Genomic DNA, 17,169 nt, shown 5'->3' on the forward strand with positions numbered 1-17,169 from the left:
GTCCACCTCATGCTGACCCACTAGAGCTGATGTATGACGAGGGATCATCAGCTCCATCGAACCACTACGCAACGCTAGTCCAATATCGACACTGGGGCTGCCCAGGCCAGCCCACCTGCTTGAACAAATGGCGGTGTGTTACAATCAGAAGGGGGGGGGAAATAGAAAAGGGGGCAGCGATCCTCAGAAGAGATTTATTTTAATAAGCACTATGTTATATAATTTCGATGGTGTATCATTTCAACGGAGCAGGGAAAAAAAGGGAAGAAAAAAAAGAAAAGCAGAACCAAATCCTCCACTCCAACCTTTCCTGGATATCGTACATCCACACCTTTTCTCAAGGACTGGACCAAGAAAATCTTCCGCGAGCACTGACCTAGCTCACTAACAGCAAACAGCAACTCCGTTCTTTCAGCTTTAGCTTTCGCCTACTTGAACTTCCGCTTCAACCAGCCAAAGAAACCACCCTTCTTCTTCTCGGGTTGCTGCTGCTCAGCAGCCTGGTCGGCCTTGGTCTCCTCGTTCACCTTGGCGGGTTCTTGAGCAGACTCCTTGGCCTCAGTCTTGGGTGCCTCGGTAGCGGGCTCCTCGCCGCGCTTGAAAGCAGCCTCAGGCTTCTTCAGCTCCTCGGCGACGACCGGAGCGGGCGCGGCAGACTTGTCAGCCTTGGAGGTGTTGATAGCAGCATTAGCAGCGGCGACCGCGTCGGGCGAGGCGGGCTGCTTGTCAGTGGCCGTGGAAGACTTGGTGACAGGCGCCTGGGTAGCAGGGGGCTGGATGGGAGCGGGCTTCTCGACCTTGGGCTTCTCAGCCTCGACCTGCTTCTCAACGGGCTTGTCCTCGACCTTCTTGGTCTCGGGGACGGGCACGGGCTCAGGAGCAGTGTAAGCGGCAGTGGAGGCGGGACCAGCACCGACCAGGTTCTGCTTCTCAGCCGCGGCGCTGGCGGCTGCCTGCTTCTCCTCCTCGGTCTTGGCGATCTTGTGCGGCTTCACCTCGTCGTTAGAGAAGATTGGCTTCTCGTACGGGCGCTTGTGGGCGGCATCGGTCTCCGAGGGGATGGCGGCGGGAGCGGGCTCGGCCGCGACGACGGTGGCCGACTCGGCGGTCTTGGGGCGCTCGGTCGAGCTGGGGATGGGGGCAGCGGCGCCGGTCGCGGCAGCGGTGGAAGTGGCCGACTCCTCGGCGACGGCTTCGCTGGTGGAGGGGTAGATCTCTGCGCCAAGGGAAGTCTCCTTGACGGTGCTCTCGGGGAGGACTGCTGCGGCGGATGATTAGCTTACATTGGCGCAATTGATTGAACAGGTTCGATTCGTACCTTTCTCCTCGGCTTCAGTCTTCAGAGCATCGATCTTCTCGGCTTTAGGCTCCTCGACCTTCTCGGCGACAGCGGCGGGCGCAACCTTCTCCTCGGCCTTCTTCTCAACGTCGTCTTTGGCCTTGGATTCGGATTCAGTGGCGGTGGTGGTGGCGGGCGCAACAGCCTCATCAGTCTTCACGTCGGCGGCAGCGTCAGTCTGCGACGCGGTAGTAGGCGCATCAGTCTGTGCGGTGGTGGTCTCGGCCTTCTCGGCCTTGTGGTCGGGATGACTGGAAGGGTGTTAGCGATGCGCGATCCGAGCTAGCTAGCTGCAGGTGGCACGCGACCACCGCAGCGCTTTTTTTTTTCTGCAACGTTTCACTTGGCGCATTGAGGGTAACTGACACAATATCCTTTGCAGTATCGGCGACCTTGTCGACAGCAGCGGCGACGGGGCCCTTGGCGCCGCCCTTGTTCTTCTTCTTGCCACCCTTCTTAGGCATTATGTTCGTGACGATTCGTGAGGTCTGCGGCGGGTCAGAGTTGCCACGGTAGATGACGACAGCGGGTGCGCGCGGTGCAATTGGTGGTGGATGGGAAGCGTGGTGGATGATGGAAGGTTAAGTAACACTCAAAGACTTACAGATGGAGAATGGGATAAAGTGGATGCGAAAGAAAGGATGGGATGGGAGATGACAGGAGATGAAGGTGGAGGGTGGAGCGGAGGGAAGGAAAAGTAAGGGATGGGATGGGATGGGATGAGATGAGACCTCCGGTATGCTGGGCTGTCCCTGGGTCGAATTGGAACTGGAGACCGTCGGGTCCAGAAGGCTAGAGGACAAATGGCATCATTGTTCTTTTTGCAGCATTTCTTTATGTTTCTTTTTTTGGTTTCCAAAGTTCTGTTTCTGTTTCTTTATTTTTGGTGTTCTTAGTTTACTGCGTTGCTATAGGCTGCGGCCTGTCGCCTACGTAGATGCTGTAGATGCTAGCTATACGAGTGGCTGTTGACTGGTCGCATTCTCCTGGTTGCGGTTGGAATGGTGTCTTATTGAAGACAGTTCATTGTTTCAGGTTCTGACGCAAAGGGATCCCTTTGATCCTTTAACTATAGCCGGAGTACTAGCACTAAGTATCTACAATTCCCCGTCTGTGCCTTGGGCCCCTGCAGCCCTAACACCGGATTGGGTAATAGGGCTGCAAACATGTCGTACATGCATGCACAGCATAATCTTAGAGTAGAGCCACCATGACTGCGGCTATGCTGGAGATAAGTTACATCATATTGGGTAGTGAAGAGCCCTGGAGGTACTGCAAGTGGTTATTGATAGTCGTCAGCTAATTAAAAGAGCCATAGAACCCGTCGGACAAGTGGACATGTGGAATATATATGTCATCATCAGCATCAGCCACCGACCCAGTTCTATTCTGGGATCACCTGCCAGGTGGGCATGATGTAAATCTGTACTTCTACAGTAGTAGGTACCACTACTACTAGTATTAGTACTAGTAGGCATCAGCATATTTGTCAATACCAGCTCAAAGAGATGACTATGAATGGCAACAAAATAAAAAGAAAATAATTTCGTGTACAATATCTCCATACTTGACATGGAAAGAAAAACAAAAAAATTGACCGACGCAGGGGTCGAACCTGCAATCTCTTGATTCGTAGTCAAGCGCCTTGCCATTGGGCCAGCCGGCCTAGTGTATATATTGGCCGACCAATTTTGCCAATATCAACCTGAACATCCGGGTACCAGTAATGCAGAATACTGCCGAAAGCGGTAAACCGGGTCAGGAATGCCGAGAAGTTGAAAGATTCCAGAGAAACCCAAGAATCCCCAGTTGTCTCCAGTCTGAACCCCACTTGCCAATTCCCACTTGTTCCACCACTCACCATCCACCACAGTCATCTTTCCCCCTCTTATTGGTGGCTATCGCCGCTATAAATGGATCCTTTGATGCGGTTGTTTCCGGTGTGCCCTCCTCCGGTGCAATCGGAGACCATAATCGCCGAGTCCAGTTTGCCCTCGTCAGATATTGACGTTATTGCCCCGTGTCGCCCGTGTTGCCCGTGTCGCCCCCCGGTGGTTGGCCTATGATGATGTCGGTGGGCGAGACTGGTGAGGCTGATCTTAATCCTGGATCCTGTATTCTTCTGGAAGTCTTCGGTGCAGGCGGCAAACTCTGGTCTTGGTGGCAAACCGGGAGATACCGTAGCACTCGTGGCTTCAACTCTATCCTAGGATATCACTACATACAGAGTACGGAGTACTCGTAAAGGCATTCGTATCGTATCTATCTCTCGTATACCCACAATTGGCCCGAAAAGTCTGGAGAGTCCAATCCCAAAGCAGCCCCCAGAGTAATCTCTCTCATTGACTCCACTTACGAGACGCCGTTTGTAAAGGAAATGCCGCACAGACTGGAGTGACCGAGAGGACCGAAGTAGACTGGGCCGTACTCCGTACAGTACTACATCCTACAGTACACTCCCAGTCCTGTCTTATCGGTTGCATCCACTCTACTTCCATTCCATTTCCACTCTTTTACTTCTACCACTTCATTCCCTTCCCCTTCCTTTTCTTCTCCCCTTCTCCCCCTCCCCCAATTCCTCTCCAATGGTCAAACTCTCCCCTCCTCTCCCATCCCGCTTTACGTGCTTGCACCCCGTCGACCCCCACGGGAGACGTCCACTGTGACGCAGAACCAGAACCACAATCACAAATTACAGAATCATAGTACTCCGGCCTTTCCGGTAATCCTCGAGTCTGTCTGTACCTGTGTACCTGTGTTCTGCTCCAGTTTATCCCCCCCCACCCACCAACCTCACCATGACTTTTCGTGAAAAAGTTAGGCGCGTCTTCCACCGCTCCTCAGCCAGCCAGGATACTGGCCGACCCAAGGTGGAATATTATCGTCGTCATGAGTGCCCCCCATCCAAGTTCCGCGGACCCTTCGATAAGGAACATCAAAAACGCCTTGCTGCGTGGTCCTTCGATCGGGCCATGGTAGAGCGCACGCGTTCTCTCGACTTGGCCCTGTCACCCTGCGCCACTTTCGATTTACCCGGCCCCAATCCCAATCTCAATCCTTTAATGGACCCAATGGACAGTGACGATTCCGGCGAGATTTCTCCCGACGACGACGGCGTGGAAATCGTCGATCCAGGTATGTCGAACAACCCCGATATTCTCAGGTTTCACCCTCTCGGAACCTGGCCGATATCCCTGTCACCCCTCTCCTCCCCTCTTATCGTGTCCGTGTCCGTGCCCGTGTCCGTGTCTGACGCCATCTCTGCCGCAGTCTCCGACCACGATCAAGATCAGGACCAGGACCAAGACCTGCTTAACTCGCGCCCCGCCAACGGCTCTCAGTCTTCGACCGTCGTCAACTCTGATAGTTACAACGGCTCTATGATGACTCTTCTCAACGAGGGTTCTGTTTATGACTTCCCCGAAGACCCCATTGCCCAACTGAAGGAGTCAATACGCTACTCCTCCCCCATCTTCCGCACTTTATCCCCAACCTCACGGACCCCACGCAAGGGCACACATCAGCCCTTTGCGCCCGAAGATTTGACTCGCGCCTTGGTCGCTGTTCAACTTTGCGCGTAAAAATCCTCACACCGCCCATTCCCCTACCTTCCACTTTCTTGCTATATCCTGGAGATCAGCCCTACCCATTTTTCTCCCTTTCTCTTCCTCACTTCACCCTTGAAGTCACTTTTCACCACCACCTTGATCACCTTTTATGGCTCTCCCTTATCGCTCTCCCCATGAAATCGTGTACCTTGATGGTTCACGGGCGGTGCTAGGGATCACCGCTGGAGACAGGGTCGAGTACGAATGATCCACGTTCCCAATGGATCGACTTGCATCCCAAATGCCCTGCATTTGAGCGTATACCCGTGTTGGCGTTTTGCTCTCTTATTATGCTTTGAGACCCGCTCTAGATATATAGACACTTGCTAGATGGTTGAATACAAAAATTCAAATATATCCCCGCGCGAAGTAGACCATATGCAAACAAGTTGGATACCCGTGGATTAGAACCGGTAAATATACTACTCCGAGCCGTGTTCTACATTCGGTAGTAACAAATTATACCCTATGTACTACATACTAATAGAGATATCTAAATTTGAGGCTGATCCCAACTTAATCTCGCCAAGACAAGTCCCCGCAGCCAACAGCGCACATCAAGTCTCGGCATTCCACTAAAGGCAATGATCCTTCTCACTAGCCTTCTGTCCCCCGCACTCTGCATCTCTGACTGGCTGTCACACGATCATCATCGATAGTCATCTTGAGGTTAGATAACTCTGTTCTAGCTGCAGCAGGTATCGTCAGGGGCTGGTCAGCTGATCTTACACACTTAACACGCAGACATCCCGACTAAGCGAGATGGACTGGATACCTGATAGGCTGCTTAGGGTTTAAGTACTATGTGGGCCTCTGAATATTCCACTTACTAGTAAAACAGAACACGCTTACCCAGCCTAGTCCTGAAATACAGCCTAAAAGGATTATATACGCTTTGCAGAAGGCTTTTCTATTCTTAAAAATAATTCACGACACACGAGTTAAGTGAAAGCCAGGGCCAGTCTGCTCACAGCAGATAAAAAGCAAACTCATTGCGCCAGCCCTGTAGTGAGGTAAAAGTTCCCGTTCTCTCTCACTCCACCTCTAGCAACTATTCCCAGCTCCCGGCGCCACAATCCGGAAAGACTTCGACTCAGCGTAATGATTCCCATTATGAGGCGGAGGACTGTTAGGATCCACCATCCAGACCTGGTACCCATTTCTACCGGAATAATGAGCACAATGTACCAACCATAATCGAATCGTCGATAAACTTGAAAGAAATAACTCAAAACTCACCCGCCATTTTGCATAGAGTAACCCAGCGCCGTAGCCTGATCCAGACCCGGGAGAGTAACGCTGCTAACCTGGGTCGCATTCACGACGAGATTCTCATATAGCTTGTCGACATTCGGATAGGCGCCGTTGTAATTCGCGAGTACGAAGGAGACGGTTACCGGAGTTGCGCCCCTAGCCATATTGCTTAGTATTGCTTCTGTCCCTTAATGGCATTAGGACATGAATGGGGATTTTACTGCGGTGGCGTCCATGTCACTGTCAAGGGGAGGGTGATGTCGATGCATCCTCCACTAGGCGAGTCGATAGTATAAGCTAGCGCGAGCCCTGGAGTCAATACGAAGAATTTCATCGCCGGAACGAAATAGACTGACCTGTCGCAGTGGCGATAAGGGCCACGAAGGAGGAGGTAGCAGTGAAGCGCATCTTGTAAACCTTTGAAGTGAGAATATGATAGAAGGGTTGAAATGGTGATCGACGTGATGATATCTGTATAATGACTCTATGATCGAATATTCCGTCTCTTTTATAGACCTCCAGTAGGGCCTTAGGGCCTCCCTATAGTCATTCTGCTCCCACGGTGATGCTATTCTCATCAGTGGCGATGGTATGGTGGCATTTCTTTTCGGATTTCTTATCACTTCTCTTAGGGGACTGGAAGTTGTGACTCGCGTCAGAATACGACATCCGTGACACGGCAGGGATATAATTCCAAGACGTGATGACCAAATTGGGGGCCTTTGAATAGAAGGTCAGCTCAGAAGGAATAACCTTGGGAAAAGTCGTGCGCGGCAGATGTAATAAATTATTACAATACCCGGCAAGATATATGAAACGATATTATGTTCCTTGTTAATCGGTAGCAGTGCTATCCTACTAGGGTTTAAGAGCTGTCCGAAGTGGCATTGACGGGATCGATGTATAGTATCCCTCCCGGCCGGCGGGTTTGCCGCAATCTACCTACGATGGCCTAGTTATTGAGTTATCATATAAATACTAAAACAAAGGTTAATATTCGTAGAGTCAAAGTACTAAGAAGCACTAAAAACGGTGTGAAAGGGTGGGTAATCATGAAGTGTTCATCATGAATGCTGAGCGCCGCCGTTGTCGCAGGCACCGCGGTGGCCTTGCACCTTCCCTGTTCGGGTGGTCTTCTCTGTCACACATCCACCACTTCTATCCACCACTTCCGATTTCCATCCTCAGTTACTTCTCTCTCTCCTTCGAGCAAAGACCAGCCAGAGATTCACCTGCATTTATTCAGATGGATACTCCCGACAAGACCTCGCCTGATACGGCCTACATTCTCAGGCTTCCTTACGAGATTCTGGTCGACATAGTGGACAGAGCTGGGCTGAGCGACACGGTGAAGACTCGATCCAAATGCGATGAGTGGACTGATAGGACTACAGAATGGCGACAGAGCTGTCAGCAATTATTCCACATTTCAATGGTCAGCTGGCGATTCAACCACATTGCTATACTCAACTCTCTGGATCAACTGCACTGACATGAAAGTATGAGAGGAGCAGCTTAAAGTAAATCACCGCTATGCTTACGGACAGAATCCCTCACTTCAAACTTACTGTCGCTCTCCCAAAATCTGCTATGACGGGTACGGCCAACATGGTTATGAAACTGCGGACTATTGTCTGTCCTGCCTGACTGACCTCTGTCCAGTCCCTCACGCTTTTCCCAATCGATTTGAACTCAGGAAGATTGTTCAACCTTGTTCTCATGAAAATTCCCGATTGCAAAGAGCTATTTCTCATGTCTTTTAGATACACTGGTGACCGTCATGGCAAAACGCATCATTACAATCTTCTGGGTGATGGAAATACTAGGAGCTTCAAATCTGGATTTATTCCCAACATTCATACTCTCAGCCCCGAAGGGGCTGCTTATGACCCAATTAATTGGTCCGGTTATTCTAGAGAAAACACTCCTCCAAACTATGAAGGTATGGATATCTCACCGGAAAGCTTTTTAAAACTGCGCCGAGTGGTGGGAACTGACACAACCATGTAAATTTGATCCAGGCACCGCTCTCTTTGCCAGATTACTTCTTTATGACCTGATAATGGAGTCTGGAAATATTGCTGAAATGGCCACCGAAAGCTTGAGATCTTAGAGCTATCCATGGGAGGGGACTTTGATTCGTTTGATTGGTTTCATTCGTGGCCAGATATCTCCAATCTCCATGAGATGTTAGCGTCACAGAAGGATACACTCCAATAACTTTCAATTCACGGATTCGGAAGCCCTGAACCTTTTGAATTTGATATTCACGACTTTAAAATGATGTAATATCTCAGCCTCTCTTCCGCAGTCACTTCCCCCAGAAGGAGCCCCGAGGACGAAGACCAGGACGGGTACAAGTTACCAAACGTATTCATCCCATTGCATAACTTCCTTACTCTTCGGCTGAGTGTAACTAACTGGAACTTCACACGACCGGGGGAAAATATGGACCGCTTGACTGATTTTTCAGAAAAAGAAGAAGATTGATTGCGAGCTTTTGTCACAGAAGCCCTCGCCAGACAATGCCCACTCAAGAGAATCGAAATAACTTTCAAACCCAACCCTGAGAACAGCACATGGTACGAATTCGGGGACCTCGTGTATCCGTGGGATCGAATGGACACTGTAGGCGCCGAAGTCTATGGTCATTATGGCATAGTGTTGACTTTTAGCCCACCTTCGGTCAGTAAGGCGGGTTTCTCAAAGTTGGTTCATCACTTTGAGAGGGAGGCCGAGGAATTTCAGCGGCCGAGATATGAGTTTCCTGCGTCACCAAACTCCAATTCCTTTGAGTTAGGTAGCAATACAGTATTTCCGGAAATCGGTATATCTTCAAACATTATGATCATACTAATTGATTATTATGCTACTGAATTGCCTTACTCATCATGATACTACTAAACTTGAAAGCTTTGAGTTCGAGCTATAAACGATCAAAATATCTGATTGAATAACCTTGATACGATGGAAGAAGGGGATATTTCATCTCCATACATGGCTAGCACGAATGTCCAGGCTTAGCGATCTTGAAAGTTCCTGACCGAGCCAGAGGGGTGGCGCCCACGCCACTACCAGGTTTGATAATATTAATTTGATAGCCGCTTCTGTACTCAACTGTTAGATGTTTCTCTCAAAGGATGAATTGTAGAATCCGAATTCGCATACCCTTTGTTTGTACGAGAAAGGTTAGTGGCCACATTATGGCTCACACCGGGCAGAGCGAAAGAAAGGTCATCCGTAAAGACAACAAAATTCAATGGATAATCGACAGGAGGACTGGCTCCTTTGTAGTTAACAAGACTGAAGGAAATTTCGGAGGGATCGGCGCTTGATTGTGTTAATGATTTTCGATCTACACTTTGGATCGTAAAGCAATAGGAATCTATACTTAACCGACGTCCATTTGACATCCAAATCCTTCATCAGGTTTACGCACTGTCCGTCCGAGGGCGATGTGATTTTTATTCCTGCGGGTTTTATCTAACTTGAATGCCATCGGGAACGACATCGAATGACTTACCTTGAGTAGTAGCCGCGAAGACCGCGACGAGAGATGTAATTGTGAACCGCATTGCGAAAGGTCAATTCTGAGACTGGGGCTTCGTTTAGAAAAAGTATTTTGATCTCACTGAAGAGTGAAGCAGAAATTAAACGGAAACTTGCGTTCTTTATACTAGAAGTCGACTATGTAACAAGAACCTGGGTTTGGTAACCCCCACTTTCTGACAAGTGCCTCTTCTGCTTCTGATGTCCCTAAAATTGATCACGGGAGCAGATAGTCAGGCTATTCTAAGATAATCGGAATCAATCTCACGAACACATACTTTCGTATTCTTTCGTCCAAAGACGCGCCATCACGTAGCACAGTAGGCATGGATATCAAAAATACTGATTTAGGCGTCCATGGTGGCACAAGAGCCAGTGAACGGGATCGAACCGAACAGAGGATTAAATGGGAAATAATTTGAAGGCATTTATTCTACATTAAATTACCTAGGTAGAGACTTTAGGACTAAGACGGTATGAATGTGCTACTAGCTTACTATCGGGTTCCAGTTCGCTTCAGAATACATCCAATGCTTAAGTTAAAATCCGGCACGGAATGGTCCGGAACCTAATTGTCTCATGCTAAATTTTTACAGATAAGTTTCGCAGTTATAATTAGGACCAACTCAAAAGCTAGTCCAGGTATAGCGTCGTGCTGTGTCAGCTTATCAGTAAATGATACACAGAATTGATGGACATGCCTCATCGGCAGTTGATCCTGGCAGTGAACCAGCTGGCTATAATCGCAAAGTACGAGCTGATAACTCATGCAAAGTGCGTATGAGTATTATTTTGAGCAAGGCTTACGTGTATTAGAATTAAATAATACATTGAAGAAAAAAATACTCAGATTCAAGTGTTACAATAGATATTATGAAAACACGTCTCTGCATTCGCACAAGGGTATAGGAAAACCTTTTCCCAAGGGAAAAACCCATACTGAGACCCTGAAATTAAACAGAAATGAGGTTTTTACACTTTGAAATTAAAACTGGACCCTCAAACCAAGTCAAACAAACCGAAAAGATTCCGTCTACAAGAAGGAATATCCTCAGAAGCTCACAAGCCATACGATATCGTTACATTTTCAGCTCCACCGTCGGATTCAATTTGAAAACGATTGTGATCTTGTTAGATCGGCCAAATTCCTATCCCCGCAGTAGAACCTCACAATGGGCTGTTGGCGTGGATGGTTGTAGTGCAACAGATGTGACAAACGCTGGGCTTGGAATGGATCCGGGGTGATACTTGACACCGTGCGTCGTAACTCGATAGCTGGATTAGATCTGTAACTGGGGTCCTTTGACTCCACATGGTCGTGTTTTGCTGCAGATCGTGGACAGGTATTTCGCCTGGGGGTTCCTGGTGAACCACGAAGCTTCGGGGTTGATAGGGGTCCCATGTCAGATCCCCTGGGATAATTTCAGATGTTGACACTTGCTACTAGTCTCAGTGAGTATACTTCCTGCAATTCAAGTTTCAGTTTTGCAATGACACCAAAATTATATTAGCAAATTCCGTTGGTAAAATTGGCAGGAGAGCTCGCTAATTCCCTCGGGAAACTTGGTCGCACACAGTCAGACCACCAGGTGGGACAACCCGCCACATTGATCGCAGGGTGCACGCGAAGAGCCTCCTTGATTGCAGCTTGCAGGCAAGGCAGATTTTACACTTCTTGAGAGGTAAATTACTCCACAGACCCAAGTCCAACCTAGTCAATTTCCTTGCACGCCTGGTCCAGGCAATGTGGGTGTTGATAGAGATAAAATAGGGTCGCAGTGATGTAACTCTAGTACGTGGTGGTGCTCTAAATCGATGACTACTCAATTAGGAGTCACTGATTAGATACCTAGGTATACTATTTGCAGACCATGAACCGAAAATGTCTCCGGTCGTGGAGATCAGAGATGCCGACTCTATTTCCCCGCACTTATCTCCGAGTTCTGTTCCTCTTGCCGCTCGGTTGAATGATCCGACGGGGTACCCTAGATCAGCACTGGAAGTAGCATCTGGATACTGTTCATCTAAAAGGCAGAAATTCATGAGCCTTGAATATTCATCAAGTCGACCTGATTTGTTCACAGTCGAAATCTGCAGATGTCTTCGATATCATGCCCCAGGGTGATTATTATCGATTCCTTCACAATTGATGTGGGGTGGGAGTGACCCGCAGTCGGACCTCCCAACCGATGCCACTCCTCTTTCGTTTCTGATAAGCCCTCTACAAGTTAGGAAGGCAAGCCCTCGGAGACCATGGACTGAAAATCCAACAGAAAAGAGAACTTCTTCCTTCTATCATCCTGTACAGTTCTGGTTTGATGACTACACTGAACCAGTACAATACCAACGCAATGATTGTGAGCACATTGGAATGAATGCCGAAGATTTTGTCGCTAATTGGAATAAGGAACCTATTCGAGCGCGCGAGCTTATCCCAGGAAGCACGGAAGGTCAAATTCTTTCCAGCAATGTTCCCCTCAGTTTCTGGGGAGGCGTTGACCCCGAGACCGGCATCGTGATTGACAGCCATCATCCCTTGGTGGGGAAATCGGTGGCTGGCAAGATTCTTGCTATTCCAAGCGGTCGTGGATCCTGCACTGGAAGTGGTGTTATTCTTCAATTGATTCTTAATGACTGCGCGCCCCTTGCTCTCATATTCGGCCGGGAAGAGATGATTCTCACAATCGGTGTTCTTGTTGCCCAAGAAATGTTCGGGAAGAGTATTCCCGTTTTGAACATTCCGATGTCTTCGTTGGAGGAACTTCAGGACATCAACTGGGCTCGAATTTCAAACGGTCAGATGTCTTTTGGAGTAGCCACCGATAACGCAGAGCTGGAGACGTCTTTGAAAGGATCTGATCGCAAGCTTGATACTCCATCGCTACATCTGACCCCTTTTGACCAAGAATTGCTGGCCGGTTTGCATGGAGAAGCGGCACAGATTGCAATGCGAGTAATTATTCGGACGGCACAGATTGAAGGCGTGACTTCGCTCATTGACATCACCAACGGACACATTGATTGTTGCATCTACACAGGACCTGCAACTTTGGAATTTGCACAAAGACTATGCGACATGGGAGGAAAGTTCAGAATCCCGACATCATTGAACTCAATCTCTGTCGACCAAAGACTGTGGCGCTCCCAAGGGGTTGATCCGGCGCTTGGAGAGCCTTCCGAGGAGCTGGCGCGTGCTTACTTAGAGATGGGAGCTCGACCAACATTCACCTGTGCCCCATATCTCCTTGAGGAAGCTCCGAAATTGGGAGAAAACATTACGTGGGCCGAGTCAAATGCTGTGGTATTTGCGAATAGCGTTCTCGGTGCAAGAACCATCAAATGCCCGGATTACCTGGATGTGATGTGTGCCCTGACTGGTCGTGCGTTGAATACTGGTTGTCATATCACGGAAAATCGCAAGGCTAGAATGGAAGTTCACTTTGCGTCTGCCAAGGGAGCTGACGATACTATTTTCCCACTTCTAGGGTATCTTGTTGGTGATATTGCCGCTGAATGCATTCCAATTGTGACTGGACTTGAAACGCAGTGTGTCACGATCGAGGACCTTAAAGCATTTGGAGCTGCCTTTGCTACGACAAGCTCATCGCCAATGTTTCACATTGCCGGGATTACGATAGAAGCACGCAGTACCGAGGAAATCAAGACACACTTGAAAGATACAACTCGGGTAACAATAACACGCTCGGATTTAGTCAAGCAATGGTGCCGATTCAACGACTACAGTGAGGGCTATAGCGATACCTCCATCGATTTAGTATCGTTAGGCAATCCTCATTTCTCGTACGATGAGATTGTTAAGGCCGTCAGCCTCTGTTCCGGTCGCAAAAAGAGCGAGCTAGCTACTCTGGTGATTGCTTGCAATCGAGATACATACTCTCGAGCAGCCCGGGACGGCCACATTTCTGCACTGGAAGATTTCGGGGCTCTGATAATTACTGATACCTGCTGGTGCATGATTCAAGAGCCAGTGATTCCCCCAGATTCACGAACAATAATCACAAATTCGGCCAAGTATGCCCACTATGGGAAAGGATTGACCGGTCGACAAGTTCGATTCGGCGGGTTGGCACAATGTGTGGAAGCTGCGAGTACGGGGAAAGCGACCAAAAACCTTCCCCAGTGGCTGGTTGATACTGAGACCAAACATTAGAGCGCATTCTAGAATTGAAGCAAAGTCCAATTAGTTTTTCTTGCTCTTTTGAATGAATTAGACCCATATGCCAAAAACTGGCCGAGGAATCAGTAGTTATGGGTGGGTCGGGGAGCGGAACAACGGAGACTTTCGAGTGGAGACTTTTGAAACTGGGGACTTTTGACTACTCCGGATATCGAATCTGACAAATCGACAACAACATACATCAAAGGACTGCACTTTCAGACTGCAGGGCTTGGCGCTGCCCTATCTAGTCCCTGTATTCATCTTCCATGCATTAAATATGTTTCGCCTCTCCGTAAACTTCTTCTCCCGTCACTACATTCATTTCTATTTACGATGACCATCTCATCTCTCGAGAGGCAGGAGCTTGAAGGAGGGCAGGAACTCGAAAATGCACCTCATAACTCCAGAATTCCACCAAGGCGACGTGGTGATGGTAAATAGTTCGCAAAGATATCCTGCCAAAGCTGGATGCCCTTTAAAACCGTTGACTAACTCATACAGATTCAGGTCTAGATTCTGCACAGGCTGCGACAGATGAATACGTCTACATTGCCGATGGCTACAACTTGATTCGGCGGATCATCTTCATCATGACGGTGTGCTCATCCATGTTCACCAATCAGTTGGGCCTATGCAACAGCCTCACGACGCTCGAAATAATCGGGGATTCCTTTGATGTCTCCGACCCTGGCAAACTCTCGTGGATAATCTCTGGCTATGGTTTGACTCTAGGCACATTCGTCTTGATCGGAGGACGTTTGGGTGACGAATTTGGCAACAAGGCAATCTTCATCATTGGTATGGGATGGCTTGCCTTGACTAGCATGATGGCTGGAGTCTCTGTCTACTCAAGCTACCCCGTCTACGTCCTTGCTCGTGTACTGCAGGGCCTCGGTCCCGCCTTGACTGTGCCCAATGCACTCGCCATTATGGGGAAATGCTTCTCCGAGGGGCCTCGAAATATGGGGTTCGCATGGTTTGCTGCATCAGCTCCAGTCGGTGCGATGGCAGGTCTCCTCTTTGGGCCCCTCTTCGCCATGGCTTGGTGGCCATGGATCTACTGGAGTCAGGCTTTGGGGGTTGCCTTTCTCGTCATCATCGCTATCTTTGCAATTCCAAACATGCCTGTCGAGAGTGAACAAAAGCAACGACGAACGATTCGCGAAACCTTGGACCACCTTGATCTCCTGGGAGGTGCAAGCGGTGTTATAGCTCTGGTTTTGTTCAACTTCGCCTGGAACCAGAGCCTTGTCACTACGTGGGACGAACCTTACGTCTACGTATGTCTGATACTTAGTTTATTGTTTCTGGCGGCATTCTCTTACATCGAACTTCGCCTAGCTCGCTATCCAATCCTACCTGTCGCCGTCCTCACTTCCGACATCGCCTTCGTCTTTGGTTGTACAGCAGCGGGCTGGTCTACATTTGGCATCTGGGTAAGTGCTGATCTTTTACCCCGAAAGTATGTCAAGCTAAGGATGTTTTTAGCTTTTCTACGTCCTCAGAATATCCCTCAATATCGGCGGCCAAACTCCCATTCAACTGGCTGCATGGCTTTCTCCTATCCTCGTCACCGGCATATCAACAGCATTGATTGTTGGAAAAGTAATCAACAAAGTTCCAGCTTCGTTCATCATGTTGTTTGCAATGCTTTGCTACTTTCTCACTTCGCTTTTAATGGCCTTGCGACCTGTACATTCGACGTACTGGACCTATTTCTTTTTCGCGACCATCATCGCCACCTTTGCAATGGATTCATCGTTGCCTGCTGCCACGATCATCTTCGCGAATGCAGTGCCTCGACAGTACCAGGGTATGGGATCCAGTGTGATCATGACGATTGTTGTCTACAGCATATCGCTAGGTCTTGGTTTCGCTGGTACCATTGAACTCCAGATCAATAATGGCGGACACACTGAGGCAGACTTGCTTCATGGTTATCGGGGTACTCTCTGGTTTTCTGTCGGGTTGACAGCATTAGGCACTGTTCTCGCCCTTGTATTTCTACTCAAAGATCATCGAAGGCGAAAGTTGGCCAAGAATCAAAATGAAGAGGAAAAGGCTAATTCAACGGAGACTTGATTGGTCTGCTTGATACCAGACTTGTAGACCCATCTGTCTTGAACCGAGCTCGACTATCATATATGAGAGCAACTTCTCTTGAAAGGGCTAGCCTCTATCTATTCGTTGTGGAGATAGTTTGATATGCAGAAGCATAACCGAATTGATCTGGCCAGCATTTACAAGGAGATTTCAACATAGCTGGTCGTGTATAATTAGTATACGAGGCAATCGCCGCGGGTACATAGGCCGCTGACCGTTGTCCGTCGTACAAGCCCCTTTTCATACCCCGCCTCTTTGTGGGCCAAAATCGAGCTGACGAGGAAATCGTTCCCTTAGATGAATTTTTTCATCCACTGTTCTTGATGGAGATGCAGATATCACAGCCGCAGAAACCAGTGGCCAGACTCCTCTCTACTCTGCCTCACTAGAAGGCCACTCGAGCATAGTGAGACTTCTCGTTGAACACGGCCCAGACTTGAATATCTCAAAAGAAAATGGATGGACGCTATTGAGCGCTGCGGCTTCATACGGCCATCTAGACAAGGTGGAATTGCTTCTTGACAGCGGTGCAGATATTGAAAGAACAGAAAAAAGCGGGCAATCTTCTCTTTGCACTGCCGCTTATCAGGGGAATGCAAGAGTCGTTGATCTGCTCCTTCAGAGAGGGGCGAATACCTCGCTTGCGGACAAACGAGGAAATACGACAATACATCTAACCACACAAGGGGGCCGCACAAGGGTCGTCAAATTATTACTTGAGATTCATGGAATTTGTTCAAACACCAAAAATCGCTATGGTCTAACTGCATTCTTCGTAGCCGCCATTCGGGGGCATGTCGATACTCTCAAAGTCTTGTTTCAACATAATCCTCTTTCAAATACGATGGATCGCTACCAGAATACCCCGTTGTGTGCTGCTATTCGTCATGGACATGAGGACGTAGTTGAATATCTCATTACACTGGAAAATGATTCAGTTGTCGTCGTGGATGGCTTCGGTTGTAGCCTGAGTTTTTGGGCTTTGAAGTGCGGCAGTAATATGATCATCCAGCTTGTTAAAGATATAGTAGCAACCAAGGGAATCGATATGGATTTTCCAGAGGAAGAGAAAGGCTCGGGCTCAGGTTCAGGCTGCTGTGATGTGTGCACTTATGGCATCCCTGGCCGTGAGTTTT

General features: G+C 48.7%; 6 protein-coding genes across 6 annotated transcripts; 4 read left to right on the forward strand and 2 right to left on the reverse strand.

Moving 5' to 3' along the window:
- Positions 1-428: 428 nt before the first annotated feature.
- On the reverse strand, positions 429-1,803 carry N7533_009010 (uncharacterized protein; the record flags this gene model as incomplete). Its single annotated transcript, XM_057105660.1, has 3 exons — positions 429-1,261; positions 1,319-1,590; positions 1,706-1,803. The coding sequence occupies 3 exons, from the start codon at positions 1,801-1,803 to the stop codon at positions 429-431; spliced, it is 1,203 nt and encodes a 400-aa protein (XP_056957109.1).
- A 2,334-nt stretch (positions 1,804-4,137) lies between these two features.
- On the forward strand, positions 4,138-4,920 carry N7533_009011 (uncharacterized protein; the record flags this gene model as incomplete). The annotated part of the gene is made up of 1 exon (XM_057105661.1): positions 4,138-4,920. One exon carries the CDS (start codon positions 4,138-4,140, stop codon positions 4,918-4,920), a length of 783 nt encoding a protein of 260 aa, XP_056957110.1.
- Positions 4,921-5,991: 1,071 nt separating this feature from the next.
- N7533_009012 (uncharacterized protein) lies at positions 5,992-6,609 on the reverse strand (the record flags this gene model as incomplete). The annotated part of the gene is made up of 4 exons (XM_057105662.1): positions 5,992-6,109; positions 6,187-6,357; positions 6,423-6,510; positions 6,558-6,609. The coding sequence occupies 4 exons, from the start codon at positions 6,607-6,609 to the stop codon at positions 5,992-5,994; spliced, it is 429 nt and encodes a 142-aa protein (XP_056957111.1).
- A 658-nt stretch (positions 6,610-7,267) lies between these two features.
- On the forward strand, positions 7,268-7,693 carry N7533_009013 (uncharacterized protein; the record flags this gene model as incomplete). Its single annotated transcript, XM_057105663.1, has 1 exon — positions 7,268-7,693. One exon carries the CDS (start codon positions 7,268-7,270, stop codon positions 7,691-7,693), a length of 426 nt encoding a protein of 141 aa, XP_056957112.1.
- A 4,428-nt stretch (positions 7,694-12,121) lies between these two features.
- On the forward strand, positions 12,122-13,921 carry N7533_009014 (Aconitase/3-isopropylmalate dehydratase large subunit alpha/beta/alpha subdomain 1/3; the record flags this gene model as incomplete). The annotated part of the gene is made up of 1 exon (XM_057105664.1): positions 12,122-13,921. The coding sequence occupies one exon, from the start codon at positions 12,122-12,124 to the stop codon at positions 13,919-13,921; it is 1,800 nt and encodes a 599-aa protein (XP_056957113.1).
- A 342-nt stretch (positions 13,922-14,263) lies between these two features.
- Positions 14,264-16,012, forward strand: N7533_009015 (MFS transporter; the record flags this gene model as incomplete). The annotated part of the gene is made up of 3 exons (XM_057105665.1): positions 14,264-14,363; positions 14,438-15,366; positions 15,419-16,012. 3 exons carry the CDS (start codon positions 14,264-14,266, stop codon positions 16,010-16,012), a joined length of 1,623 nt encoding a protein of 540 aa, XP_056957114.1.
- Between the last annotated feature and the right edge of the window lie 1,157 nt (positions 16,013-17,169).

This window comes from Penicillium manginii (genome assembly GCF_028828005.1).
Source record: "Penicillium manginii strain IBT 31320 chromosome Unknown utg000006l:1.0-4164085.0:1.0-4166146.0, whole genome shotgun sequence".
NCBI lineage: Eukaryota > Fungi > Ascomycota > Eurotiomycetes > Eurotiales > Aspergillaceae > Penicillium > Penicillium manginii.